We start from the raw sequence: 14,854 nt of genomic DNA, 5'->3' as shown, positions 1-14,854 counted from the left end.
CAATGGCGCAAAGCGTTAAGGTGGCCCTTCCTCTACAGAATACTTCCGGAGAAAAGAGAAGGAAAGTACAAAAAAACTATTTACTTAGAAGTCAAACCCCTAATTCCCCGGAAGGCCAAGGGCATAATTATTCCTGGTCTATGGAAGCCTGGTCTCGAACCCGAGCCACGACACAGAAGCAGCCGGGAAGGCGAGGACTCACCTAAGAAACTCGTTGATGCCTTGCTCGCTGAAAGAGCCCTTCAGAAGCGCAAACTTCATCTTGCGTGCGTTAATGGCTGCCATGGCGGGGTACCCGAAGCCCCCTATCCCCAGCGCAGTTTCAAGTTCAGACTGGGCTCCAGCTTCTGTCCACAGCCATCTAGAAAAACAGGCTTGTTTTAGGGTAAAGATCCCTTTCAAATTAGTTAGTATCTAATTAGCAGACATTAAACAAAACAGCAACAAAAAGACTACACTCCAAATATTCCATGGAATGAAGTGTAGGAACAGAAATAAAATACAAAAATAATGTATTCCAGATGTGCTCGTCACGACAGCTCCTGTCTTATGTTCCCTAAACTCTGCCTCCAGAAGTCTCCCAGATCCATACATTGCTTTCCTCCAAATACCGTCCACTGAACCTGGGGAGTTTTCGGTCTCTATCACCCGAGATCCTGCTAATATCACCTGGGCGATTAGGCATGTTCTCCAGCAGAATTACTTCTTGATAAGACTTGTACTATAAGGTATATTATTACTCAATACCTCTAACAATGCTCAACCACACTTCTTACTCAACTTCTAGAATGGTGAAGAATAAGGAAGCCAGGATGCGGTTTGCTGTAGGCACATAATAACCTACTGAACTAAGGGAGGGAGTGCAAGGTCCTGAGGGGACAGCAGCGGCACGAGGTGGGGGGGACAGCAACAGACAAAGGCCGAGGAACAAAATGGTAAACGGGAAGGAGGCAGATGTACTTTGTTTTTTAAAAATACGCCTGTATCTGGGGCGCGTGCGTGGCTCAGCTGGTGAAGAGTCCAACTCGGTGCTGGCTCAGGCAGTGCCCTCACAGTTCGTGAGAGGAGCCCTGAGCTGGCTCCATGGACTCTCTCTCCCTCTCTCTCCGCCTCTCCCACTTAGTGTGTGCTCTCTCAAAAAAACACACTTAAAAAAAAAATGGTTCTCATGAGAAAAACATACTGTGGCAGACAGGAAAGAGACCTGCATTACTTCTTTCCCTTCTAGATAATTATTATTTACATCTTAAGTTTTAAAATGCCAAAGAAACAGGAACACACAGACAGAAAACACAGCGAGAACCAGATACTTTTAAAAGGAAAAACAATTTAACAGTTATCATGTTTGAGAGACAAAGACAACACAAGTAAGTGGGGGCGGGGCAGAGCGAGAGGGAGACACAGAATCCGAAGCAGCTCCAGGCTCTGCGCTGTCAGCACTGGGCCCGACGCGGGGCTCGAGCCCACGAACCTCAAGATCGTGACCCGAGCCGAAGTCGGACGCTCAGCGGCTGAGCCGCCAGGCGCCCTGAACCACATGCTCTCCTCTCCAAATCACACCGAGAGTCGAGTCAGTAACTTACCCCCACATTTTCTTTTTGTATTTGTCTGCCAACTTGAGAAGAACTTCTAAGTAAGAGTTTCTGCCGGCAGCTCCTGATTTAAACAGACAAAATGTTTAAAGGCAAACATAAAAGAACCTGTCACATCCACCCACTGCGAGGCCCTCCCAGCCCCGCCGCGGCAGCCCCGCTCGCCGTACCGGTGTCGAGAATGTGGGGCAGCACGGCCACGACGCACAGCTGGTGCTCCTCACAGGTCTTCTTGGCGACGTCCTCGTTGATGATCTGTGGGCCGAGAACACGAGGGGTGGTCGGAAGGCCACGGACACAAAACCCGAAGGTAAGCCTGCCGGCAAAGCCTCGGCCTCATCACGTCCTGACACTCCCCATTGGCGCTACCAGCCCCGCCGACAGCCGGCCTCCCGGATTTATCCCCGGCCGTCCTCGGTGCCGGCCTGGCACCTGCCGACGACACCTGTGGTCTCTGAAGGCCTCGGGGGAGCCTGGCTCTGACAGTCACCTGGCTAGACAGGTAGACGGGTGTTATGGATTTACGAGAACTTGAGGCTCTCTGTGCCTCTATTTCCTCACGTAAAATAGGATAAAAACAGTATTGACCTCTAGACATTCACATGAGGACCGAACGGGGGAAATGTACATAAAAGCAGCGGAATGATGTGGTCACACGGTCAGGCGCCCCACAAACAGCAGCTGCGGCTTAGGGAACGGTGAGAGAGTGGCCGGATGCGCTGTTTTTACAAAGACTGGTCAGCTGTACTCAGCGTAATGATTTTAGTACTAAAACTGTGAAACGCCCCAGTTTATCAGACAGGTTTTGCCCACTTGAAAGTACAGTAATGCTCTAAAGAGAGCATTTTAGAAGAGAAGGAAAGTCCACCCGGAAGGACCAGAGGACTGTCACCCTGTGTCGTTCGCGCGCCAGCGAAGCGGGTTACCTCCAGCAGCTCAGGAGGCGGGGCGTTGTCAGAAAACAAATCCAGGGCCCGGGAGACGATGTCGGATCGGGTCCGCCCCCCGTCATAATCCACAGGAGACTCCCCCTTCTGGAAGATCTTGATTGTAGGAAATCCCCGTATCTATTAAAAAAGACACGAGCACAACGTCAAACGAACACTTCATCAGCAGTAAAATAACCGTTACGGGCTCTCAAGTGTGCAGGTAACTTAACGACACCCCGAGCCCGCAGCCGCCCTCAGGGGTGAGACTCAGACGCCTGTTACGGGGGCAGTTTTAGCAGCCTGCCTCCCCGTCTGCTCGAACCGCGCACACACTTGACACAGCGTATCTGCTCCGGAACAAACGAACTTCGAAAGCCCTATCAGTGGCTTGTAAGGGCCTGAGCAAGCGTGCAGCAGCCAGCAGAAGCGGTGAGACAGTGGACCAAAACAGGAGAGATAGTCCCTAGTTCAAGACTTGCTAGTTTTAACAATAAACTAATTTAGTTTCATTACAAACCCGCCCAACACCCCCCTCCTACCGCATAGGGAGGCCCGGGTGAAGGAACAGCTGGAAACACTGTGCGCTCCTCAGAGACGCTCCCCACCTACTCGCACTCACCCCATACCGGCTGGCCAGAACCTGGTTCACCGTGGCGTCCACGGCCGCCAGCTTCACTTTGCCTTTGGTTTGCTCCTTCACCTCTGTGGCTGCAGCGGCCCATTCTGGCTCGAGACTACGGAAAAATATTTGCACTTTAAGAGCATGTTTTACTCTCAGCACAAATGCTTCAACCGACATGCGCCTTTCTGTCCAACCCGGTTACACTGCACTTGGAAACCACGGGGCGTAGCTTCACGTACCATGTGAGGCCGCCCTTTCCCGTTCACTTCCCAGGTCTCTGTCACTCCCTCCCCAACACGGGACGCTAGGTCCCTATTAACCTTTGAAGCGATGACAGGAGAAACTCGGCACCGACGCCCACGTTTAACATTCACTCCGCGCCGGAGCCTCCCGGAGACCGTGGGGATCGAGTACGGTCCGGGTCAGCTTCTTGGGAGCGAGCCCGGTGAGTACATTCCAAGCACGGGGACTCAAAGTACTTGGTAAGAAGCCCTTACTTTTTACAGTGTCCACACCACGGAGCATAAAATTCAACCATCCAAACGTCTTCACTCTCAAGGACACTCTTATCGAAGCTGTCGTCCGTCAGCTCAATCACATCCTTCTTACTCGAACTTTCACTTCTACCCTGTCACGTGGGATGTGAAACACTGAATTACACTTGCCAGAAAGAACACTGTTCGTGTTCTAAACAGATACACACAAGAACCTCTCCCACATCTTAACAGAGTTTGGAGTTTTTGTTTCTAGTGAAAACTGTTTCACTGATTGGGCTCATTCTTTAATATCACACTGACTTGTCGAACAGTGTTTACTTTCAATTCCCAGCCCTCCCCTGTAAGCTGTGAATGTACCTGAACTCTCCCGCCCGCTGTTTTGTTACGAGAACACCCCCCCCACGCCCCCGGCTCAGAGGCCCCCCAAACCACCACTCTAGTTCCGACGGCGTGCAGCCGCTCATTCATCCCCGATGCTGACCGTCCCCGCGGTTACGGCCTTTCCAGAGAGACAGTCTCTACCGTTCAAGAGAGCTAAAAATAACATTTCGTTCTTTATTTTCAAAGAACTTTCTTGAGTACTAAACCTAAGAGGCAGTCCGTTGCATTATACTGCTTTCTGATGCCTGGGCCAACGGCCAAGCGCACAGAATCTCCGGGCGACTTCTACATCTGTATAGAGAAGCTATTTTCACCGGTCTCTGGAAGGGTGAAGGGCTATTTTACCTTTACGTGTAAGCATTTAATGCCTTGTCACAAGAACATTTGGTTACACCTCACATTTCATGTGTGGGCATCTAAAAATACCAATCCGTGGAACAGGAACTTTTATCTCTTCTTCCCTGTCCACTGAGATTGAATCTTCCAGAACATCAGGCTGATTGCCAGACACAGGCCATGAAGTTGTTCAAATTTCATCCCTCGCTGCCCCAGCCGATCTGGTCTCCCCCCACTTGGGAACTACAAACGCTAAGGCTCCCAGAGCCTGGCTCCCTGCCTGAAGCGCGCTCTCCGTCCACAGCCTGGGCTCTGTCCACAGCCCGAACTCTCCCCTTCAGCGCTGGGCCAAGGAGGCCCAGCCTGTGGCCCGGTTCCCGGCCTGCAGAGGCGGGCGAGGTGCTCTGGGACTAGTGACTTCTGAGGAGGCCCGATGAGCAGGCTGGTGGCTCATTCCCTCTGGCATCAGCTGATGCAACCTTGTAATATTTTTTTTTTAACTGAAAGTTCACTAATGTAAAAACACTAATGACAACTAAAACACGAATAAACCCTATCCTCTACGAGGAGTCCATTACTGTGGTGTCAAAATCCTCACGCACGCTCCAAGCTGGCGTCACAGAGCCTCACTTGTTTTCCAGAACCGTGTCCACCACCCCGGCCCCCAAGGCGGTCCTTCACGAGCTGGCGCAGGGCTCCGAGGGCAGCGTCTACAATGGCTTCGCCGGTCCTGCCGCCTACAGAAGACAAAGGACAGCCACGTGAGTGGGGGTGGGGGCCGTGCGCCTATACGACACGACCTAAAGACCTGGACCTTTACAAAACCGTGAGCTCTAGCTGATGTTTGAACAGACCCAACGCCACATGGGTATTTAACACGGAGTCAAGTTCTCCCCGTAATACATGTCGCCTCTCCTTCGGTTTTAGGTTATTAAACACAAACGTCCTGTTCGCCCACTAATCCCATCTGCAAAGGAGAGTAACTCACAACGTTCACTGAATGTGTAACACATACGCAGATGAGTGAGAAGCCTGTTATCTAGTTAAAATAGTAGGGGACATTTCTGAGTACAAATTACCAATTGAGGAAAATAGAAGAAACGTTCTTTCTCTGTATTTATTTTTCAGAGACAGACAGACAGATGAAGCAGGAGCAGGGGAGGGGCTGAGAGAGAGGGAGGCACAGAATCCAAAGCAGGTTCCAGGGTCCCAGCTGTCAGCACCGAGCCCGATGTGGGGCTCGAATTCACAGACGGTGAGATCATGACAGGAGTCAAAGTCAGATGCTTAACCAACTGAGCCACCCAGATGCCCCAGAAGAAGCTATTTCTATGATGAAAAGCAGAAAAAACTGTGAAAAAAGTAGGATATGAAAGGTTTGAAGTCAAGTAACTGGAAAGCAACCCAGGCCTTACAAAACTGTATATTTTGGGCTTTTTTAGGTTCTTTAGCTGAATTCATTCCTAATCTAAGAAATAATTAACCCTGTACTGAAACCCAATAATGACAACAGCCTTTGGAAGTTCCACCAAAAACTATACACTCGAGAAAAAGTCAAGGGGCTATTAATGGACTCAGGAGTATATGAACAAAATGGGCCATGAGGTTATCTTCAGAGTTCAAAGGCAAAACTCTAATGAAATCTCTTTAGAAAATTCCATATATTTTTAAAATAGTTTATCAAACTGCCAAGGAAGACAGAAAAACACCTGCAAACACTTGCAGACCTGACACGAGCAGGGAAAGAGAGTGCAGCCGCACTCAGGACACGCTCAGACGGTGTGAGACCGCGGCCCCGGGTCACACCACCAAGCGCGTCACTTCCTCACACAGAAGGGCAAGACTTGCATCCTCCCAACCCTTCTCCCGGTCTCCTGGGAAATCTCCCAAATCAAGAAAGGTACTGCCAGGGGCGCCTGGGTAGCCAGCCGGTTAAGCGTCCGACTCCTGAGCTGGCTCAGGTCATGATCTCACTGTGTGCGGGAATGAGCCAGGAGGGCCTTGCTTGGGATTCTCTCTCTCTCCCTCTCTCTCTGCCCCCTCCCCACTTGCACACACTCTCTCCTTCTCACAATAAATAAGGAAAACAAATGTACTAGGAAAAAAGATGGTTTTCACGCTCTAGACCAAGAGGTGACGAACCCTCTGTGAAGTGCCGCACAGTGACAGCTCTCGGCCGTGCGGGCCATCCTGCCTGTCACAGCTACTCACTCCGCCACTTCCGTGTGACAGCAGCTACACGCAGTACGTACGCAGGTGTGACTGTTGAAAAACTTTATTTCCAAAAACCACCGGGCCCTCGCTCTTATTTTTTACCTACTTGCTCAAATTAAAATTCCAACCAGGGGAATAGAGTAGTTAGGAGAAGTCCTTACCCTGATAATCTTCTGGTCTGTTTTTGTTGGATCCAAAAATCTTAATGGTGGGGAATCCCTGAACACCATATTGCCCTCCCAGGGACTGGTGTTTATCTGCATCAACGGCCCCAACTTTTACAATGTCCTGTGAAAACATAAAAGTATTACCGACTTTCCTTTTCCAGTGGAGCAGATTCCACAAAAATCCATCCTCTGACTCACGTAGACTCCAATATAACAAAGGGCAAGGTTAGGTTTACAAACAGAATCAATGAGACCTGTAGCCTGGGAGCCAGGCCTACGTGGAATGACAGGAGAAGCGTGCGGAACTCCATAGCACCAAGAATTAGCGTGACGGGGGGAATTAGGTCATTAATCTGGAAAACGGAATTAATAAAAATAGACAACATAAAAATTATACGCGTATTATCCCTTTGCTCCCTACATGATTTCAGCACCAGAGCAAGGCTTCTGAGCTTCAATATGCGAACGGACGTCCTGTGGTACGTTAAGCCCCGCTGTGCTCTTGATTATGCACACACACAGGTGACCGTGGGCTTCTTAGAAACTTACTTTGAGCGCAGTTGCTGCTTTCTTCCATTCTGGTGTTAACCTCTGGCAGTGACCACACCTGGTAAGAGATGAAAGCACGAATAAGGCAACAGTTAAAATCTTTGATCCCCAATACAAAAATACTCCCCCCCCCAGTACTCAACTGAGCGCGGGGTGGGTGCTGGCAGAAAATACATGCACCAATAAAACATGATCAGCGACGGAAAGGAACTCGCCATTTTAAGACCTAACGGTCACTTTTTCATATACTAATTTAAAAAGTTTCCAAGCTACTTCCTTTTTAATTTTTTTTTCACATACATTCATTTTTGAGAGACAGATAGAGTGCAAGTGGAGGTGGGGCAGAGAGAGAACCGGAGACACAGAATCCGAAGCAGGCTGCACGTTCTGAGCTGTCAGCAGAGCCTGATTCAGGGCTTGAACTCACAAACTGTGAGAGCATAACCTGAGCTGAAGTCGGATGCTTAACCGACTAAGTGATCAGGCACCCCCCGCCCTCCCCCGCAAGCTACTATTGTAACTCTATCCCTGGGTAGGAATTTCAGTATTTATCTGGTCAAGCATGGGGGTGACTGGGGGACTCAGTTGTTAAGCGTCTGACTCTTGGTTGGTTTTGGCTCAGGTCATGATCTCACGGTTCATGGGTTTGAGCCCCACGTCAGGCTCTGTGCTAATGGTATAGAGCTTGCTTGGGACTCTGTCTCCCTCTCTCCCTGCCCCTCCTCTGCTTTCGCTTTCTTTCTTTCTCTCTCTCAAAAACAAACAATTATTTGGTCAGGTGTGTCTCAATGTGTGGTCTGAGTTGGAAGTCGAGGCAAAATGCAGATTCTTATGCCGCATGAACTCCAAACACCTCCAGAAGGGGGGTCAGGAACCCGCATTTTAGTAAGTTCAACCTGCGATTCTTAAGCCCATTAAGGTTTGATATTCCCTGATCTAGTGCAACCTTTCATTTTACAGATGGAGCTTCTGAATCAGAGCCTCAATCTCCGTACTCTTCGGCTCCCACAGCAGCATGTGGGGTTAAAGATGTACACGTAACCCCAAACTTGCACGCCGAGCAAGCTGGAAAGTACTTGATACATTACTACTACGAATGAACCAATCCATACAGAATTCTCATTTGGATTTAACAAACAAAAAACAAAGATAAGCTTTAAAAAAAAAAAGACAAACGCAGCAGGATGAACAGTATTCACAGGGTGGTAACATCAATTTTCAGGCAGAGGGTTTCACCTTAATCTGCTGCCCTAAACATTAAGAGAAACAGTCCATGAGGACCAGCATGGAGTTTCCAAAACTCCATTTCACGGTCTCGCAGAGAAAAAGTTAACGCAATAAAAGGAAGCCTCTCATCAGGCACACTCTAAAACGCACTCCCTTGGGTAAGAAGAATTTGTAACAATTTCATTCACTGCCCCTCCGTGAGCCTAGGGGGCCGGGGGGCACAGCTCCCGTCTAAAAGGACGCTCCGGATCTCAGGTCGCTGCCCAGCCCACCTGTGAACACGGCTGGCTGGGGCTCAGGCCGCCCGCGGCCCTGCCGGTTCACGAAGTCACAGCCTCGTGTCCATTCCGCAGTTTCCATCAAGCTGTCTCTGCACTGCTATTTGTTGGGGTTTTGTTTTGTTTGCATTATATGTTTAACTACATAATTAGTGCAAAATGGTATTTTGACTATATAATCGTGCACCATTAATTTCAGTGATGATTAGATCTTTACTCCACAAGGTTTCCCCCAGCAATGCATGTAAGGGAAGAGAGGAATTTTTAAGTGAAACTAAATGCTCAGAGCTCACATTCATGGGTTCGAGCCCGTGTCAGGCTCTGTGCTGACAGCTCAGAGCCCGGAGCCTGCTTCCAGTTCTGTGTCTCCTTCTCTCTCTGCCCCTCCCCCTCTCATGCCGTCTCTCTCTGTATCAAAAATAAATAAAACATTAAAAAAAAAACTAAAAAAAAAAATTCTGTATTTCTGGAAGCCACTCTCTTCAAGAAACAGAACGGAACCAATCACTAGTGTTTCCCTTTCCTGCGTCCAATGTCCAATGTTCTTTCAGCACAAAGGAGTTTCCCTTCCATCCAGACCCCACTTATCTCATTGTACAGATATATCTCCTTAAAATTATAAAAAACGAATAGTACACTAGATAAACTAGATGACTGAATAAAATCACATTTTTTACACAATATTCCTAATTTTATAGAGGACCACAAATAACCCACAAGCGCTGTACACTCACCACGGAGCATAGAACTCTACGAGCCACAAACTATCACTCTGCATAACTTCTCGGTTGAAATTTGATGGCGTGAGCTCAACCACGTCATCACTAGAGGAGTACAGACCGTGCGCTGCCAGGAAGAAGGTGCAGCTTACCAGACCTGCAGCAAAGACAGAAAGCGTCCCATTAACGAAAGGGTCCACGCCCTGGCAGGAAACCTGGGCAACGGGAGTTCTTCAACTGCCCAAGGTCCTTCACCCAGGAGGACGGCCCGGGTCAGGCCCTTTCCGACCCCCAGTGCCTGTGCCCCTCGCTGCGGCAGCAGCCCCTGGACTTTCACCCCCCCGAGAGCGCAGCGCTGAGCAAGCAGGGAAGAGTCCACGCTCCCATCTCTTAAGCCGCAAGGGAAAAAGATTCTTACTCCAGCGCTTTTTACATATTGACATTTTCATTCTTTACAATCACCTTGTGAAGTAACACTATTAGTGCCATTTTATGGGCAAAGACACCGAAAAGTTGGGAGGCTCCTCTGTGACCCTGAGTGATCCACACAGCGTTTATTTTGTTACTTGGTTGCAATATTAGCACATTATCTTTTTTTTATGTCTATTTATTTTTGAACGAGAGTGCACGTGACCGGGGGAGGGGCAGAGAAGGAAGGGAACAGAGGCTCTGAAGCGGGCTCCCAGCAGTGAGCCTGACATGGGGCTTGAACTCATGAACCAGGAGATCATGACATGAGCTGAAGTCAGACACCCAACCGCCAGGCTCCCCAGTACAGTATCTTTATTCAACCTCCTCTGAAGGAAAAATTAGTTACTTGTCTCGTCTACCAAACTGGGACTCTATCAGGGCAATAACTGTTTTTATACATATTTTTGTTTCTACTCACGCTACTTATGGCTGTCACCAGACACGTGCAATGCTGCTGGGTGAGCTTATGGAGAGTTGTCAGGTCAGTGTTACAGAACAGAGACAATGGTAGCATCTTACTCACAGCGTGGTTTAGCCACACTGTGGACCAAATGCATTTCTGTTGGCTAATCTAGGAACTTAACACAAATTGCTAACAACTATATAGGAAAACAAATTCTGAAAGGAGTTGGAAATATCTTAAAAACTCAAAACGTTTTTGAATTGGTAGTACTATCAAAATTCCTAACTGCACTGCCTGCGCCCTCCAGCACAATGCTAATAGACTGTTCTTGACTTTAATATTTTCTCATTTGCTGGCTTCCAGGTTGAAATAAACTTTAGAATATTAAAGAAATTTCTTCCTATTTCTTTTTAGCTTCTTTGAGGATGATCCTGTAACTTCTTTCTTTTAATCTACGGATGCAGCAAACCCTGAGCCTAACCTGTCTCCTAGGGCAGTGTACGTGGTCGCATGTTCATATGCTGACCCTGTAGATGGAATTTGGAAGATTTCAAATGGAACCGTTCTGAACAACCCGGTGGTAAATTTCTTCTGGAAGGGATGTGCACCAGTGTTAACTATCCTGCTGCTAAATCGTCCACCTAATGCTTATGGAATCACTTTCAATTTTCAAAGCACCCCGAATACACAAGCCCACTTGGGTTTTCACAGCATCACTAACTAAAAGCAGGAATCGCCCCCTTTGTAAAAAAGGAAACAAAGGCACATCAATGGCCCACCTGCTGTCTCTAGCGTCTATTTCCAAGCTCTTCCCACTAAACCATGTTGTCTTTTTAGTGCTCAGGATACAACGGTTTGGTATGTCATGGGCGTGAATAAACAACGTAATTCTACTGTTCAAGAACACTGCACTTGGCTTATAGATATGGCTAATATTGTAGAAACTTATGAAATAATACTGTGGACTTTGATAAGGGGGACACGAAACCGCTAAAAGCTGTCATGCAGGGGGTAAGAGCATTCTGGCTGCAGGGTGGACAGCGGACGAGGGAACTGTCAGGAGAGTGGGGTCACACCTAAACTGAGGGAGAGATGGAATGGGCGACAATAACACACGCTACTGAAAGGCCAAGTAGGAGGCTGAAAACTAAGTGCAGGATTTAATGACACAGAGATTCCCCAGGGCCCTGGACAGCTGTGGTCAGGCAGTGAAAATAGGCAGCAGCCAATCTGCAAAAGATTGGTGAGAGTAGGGGGGAACAAGGGCGTGAAAAGGGAACTCTAACAAGTTTCACTGCAAAGAGCACAAGAGAGCAAGCAAATGCGGGGCAGAAGGAAGGCTTCTTTTTAAAGATGAGCGTGGTCTGAGCAGGACGGGAAACAATCTGTGGAGTGGGAGAGGCTAAAGATAAAGTAGAGCAATAACGAAACAAAATGCCTGGAATCGGGAAGGGAGGGAGCCCAGAGTCCGTGCAGGGGTAGCCTGGGACAGGGTGACCCTTTTCCATGGTGAGAGGTGGGAAAGAGTGCCCATGGTGGGGTCAGGTCACCCGGGCTGGGGTTCTCTTTGTAACTGTGCTGCTGTCCAATGTGGTAGCCATTCACCACACGTGGTACCCCAACATGGAGTGAAGGTATAAAAAGTGCTAAATTTTGAGAGAACTTGGTAGGAAGGAAAATACCTCGTTAATATCTTTGATATTGACTGCACACTAAAATGGTATTTTAGATATACTGGGACTAAAATGTTAAAATTAATTTCACCTGGGGTTTTTTTTTTTTGCATTTTTAAATGTGGCTACGTGAATATTTAAAATCAGATATAAAATTTGCGTGTCTCTACTGGACTGTGCCACTTGATAATCTTTTTGTTGCTGCAGTAAAGGTTAAGGGGAGTTTGACATATTTAACAAGTCAAGTAAATTAAGAACCCAAGCAGAGACCAGCTTACAAGTGAAGACTGGGCCTGGAAAATATTTCATGGAGATCTGCCTTCTAAAGTTTATTTTTTGTCAAATCAACATAAGTCAATACTTGTTCAATACACTGAGCTCACTGTGAAATTTTCAAAAATGGAAAAGCAAAAGAACCCCCATCAACAGTCCCACTAGAAGAGGCAACTGATATTTTGGTTATATTGCTCTTCGAAAGTCTAAAACTTCATTACTATATTTATATGCAAGTGATCTTACTATACACCCCCCCCCCCCAATAAATATGAGTATTTCCGTCAGGGACAATCTTACAAACGGGTTGGAGTCTAGCACAGCTAACATTTTGATCAATGTATCTATCCAACCACCCTCCAGAAACTGACATGTTAACTAAGAATAACTCGTAAATGACACTACACACCAGGCCCTGTTGTAAACACTTAAGATACATTAACTCATTTTAAGAACTCTATGTGGTATGTATGTATCATCATGCCCATTTTTAGACCTGGAAACGGAGCCACAGAAAGGGTAACTTGCCTAAGGCCACATAATTAGAGGCAGAACATGGTTATGCAACCCCCATTTTTAACCAGAGGACTGGAGACGGCATTAGTGTAATCCCAAGGAGGGTCATTAGGTAGATTGTGGCAGGAGAATTCGGTGCCCTGCCCTCTAGAGCCGATCAGGGACAGTGGGCTGGCGTCATCCAGGGATGGACCCTGACTTTAACCGCAGGAATGTGCTTCCTTCACATACAAAGATGGTGGTGACTCTACCGACACTCAGTGTAACAGCGAGTTGGGCTGCTTCTGTTTTTATTAGTAACGGTGTTAGACTTTTTGTCTTTAAGTTTTTTTTAGGGGTGCCCGAATGGCTCAGTCCGTTGAGCGTCCAGCTTCGGCTCAGGTCATCATCTCACTGTTTGTAGGTTCAAGCCCCCTGTCAGGCTCTGTGCTGACAGCTCGGAGCCTGGAGCCTGCTTCAGATTCTGTGTCTCCTTCTCTCTCTGACCCTCCCCGCTCATGCTGTCTCTCTCAAAAAATGAAAAAAAAAATTTTTTAAATAAACTTTTTAAATGTTTTTATTCATTTTTGAGAAAGAGACAGAGCGTGAGCGGGGGAGGGCAGAGAGAGAGGGAGACACCGAATCCGAAGCAGGCTCTAGGCTCGAGCTCTGAGCACAGAGCCCAACGTGGGTCTCAACCCCACAAACCGTGAGATCATGATCTGAACTCAAATCGGATGCTTAACCAAGACATCAGGCGCCCCGACTTTTTGTCTTTACGTTTTGTCAAATTCTCAAAAGAGCATCCTCTTCCTTCCTTATAAATGGCTCTCCAATGGAAAGGTTGGGATGATAAAGATTTGAGACCTGCCTTCCATAGGAGGCAGTGTGACCACATAGAGCTGGAAAGAAATTGAACCATACTACTTAGAAAAACAGATTGAAAGATGTTAACAACCCCCTATGAAGACCCTGAAGAAAACAAACAAAAAACTCCGGGCCACTTAAGATGATAAACTAGGTCAATGCCGACTAATAGTGCTCTGTTTCTAAAATTCACATCGCGGCTCGCTCACTGATAATGAGCACCAATGGGAAATTGGAACATCCGAGTGTCTAGAATCTATGTGAGCAGACGGTTTTGCCATCTGTGGCTCCCCATTATTCCTGCACGGTAGTGAAGGATGTCATAAATCCACAGTAACATCCCCGTCCACCACCTGCTAGCAGGAGTGCACGATCGCAAAGCACTCAGCTAGAAACCAAGAGGGCTCCCAAAAAGGTCTGACCACATTTATTCAAATAATGAGTTCGTTAGCGGAATCACAGACTTTTCGGAGCCCAGTCTGAATTCACCCGAGGGAAACTGAACAGAGCCTAGAACTTTCACCCCTCCTCTCTATTCTCTCCGTAGGACGGCAGATACTTACATCTTGCTTATTACTCTCTTGAGATCTATATGAACTCGGGCCTCCCGAGAACAAGCCAGGGTGGGAGGGCTAGCCCAGAGCGGCTAAGTCTCCAGCTCGCAGTCACACAGCTCGGAAATGCGGGGGAGGGAGGGCTGGGGCTCTAACTCCGCGGTCTGGATCCGGAGCGCTCCGGGAAGGAAGGGAAGAGCGCCTCGGCTGGGACCCCCAAGGCGAACCAGGAAAAGGCTCGGGATCCTCAACCTCACTCACTATAGTTTCTAAAACAGGAATTTACATAATTCATGGTAGTCCGCGTTCCATTTAGTTTGTAGAAGTTCGATCACATTTAAAATGCGTTGGGAAGGCTCCGTTCCCTTTCTAAGACGACCCTTCGGCTGTTTCCCGGGGCTGGGTTTGGGATTTCAGTTTTTCTCATGAGTGGGGATGGCATTAAACAGGTGGTGAGGACCCCGTGGCCGTGCCATCCACACGCGACGGCGAAGAGGGCGGGGCCAGAACAAGGGAACCCTGACCCTGATCCTCTCAGGTCGCCCCCGGCCCCACCTCCCCCAGGGATCAAGTCCTGGCTGCTCCGCGCCGCTCAAACGCAGCTCCC

The 14,854-nt window shown here is 48.1% G+C and overlaps 1 protein-coding gene across 1 annotated transcript in view; it reads right to left on the bottom strand.

Moving 5' to 3' along the window:
- The window catches only part of PDIA6 (protein disulfide isomerase family A member 6), a 19,376-nt gene that overhangs the window by 4,316 nt on the left and 206 nt on the right, over positions 1–14,854 (bottom strand). The window contains exons 2-11 of the mRNA XM_029938571.1: positions 9,527–9,726; positions 7,288–7,345; positions 6,733–6,859; positions 4,988–5,094; positions 3,641–3,771; positions 3,141–3,255; positions 2,519–2,659; positions 1,763–1,847; positions 1,584–1,656; positions 203–361 (exon numbers count right to left, since the gene is read on the bottom strand). Coding sequence (XP_029794431.1) covers positions 203–361; positions 1,584–1,656; positions 1,763–1,847; positions 2,519–2,659; positions 3,141–3,255; positions 3,641–3,771; positions 4,988–5,094; positions 6,733–6,859; positions 7,288–7,345; positions 9,527–9,726 — 1,196 coding nt within the window. The remainder of the gene's footprint in view (positions 1–202; positions 362–1,583; positions 1,657–1,762; positions 1,848–2,518; positions 2,660–3,140; positions 3,256–3,640; positions 3,772–4,987; positions 5,095–6,732; positions 6,860–7,287; positions 7,346–9,526; positions 9,727–14,854) is intronic.

The sequence above is a fragment of the Suricata suricatta genome, chromosome 4 (assembly GCF_006229205.1).
Source record: "Suricata suricatta isolate VVHF042 chromosome 4, meerkat_22Aug2017_6uvM2_HiC, whole genome shotgun sequence".
NCBI lineage: Eukaryota > Metazoa > Chordata > Mammalia > Carnivora > Herpestidae > Suricata > Suricata suricatta.
The sequence above is the reverse complement of the archived record's forward strand: the minus strand, read 5'-3'. Positions and strand labels throughout refer to the sequence as shown.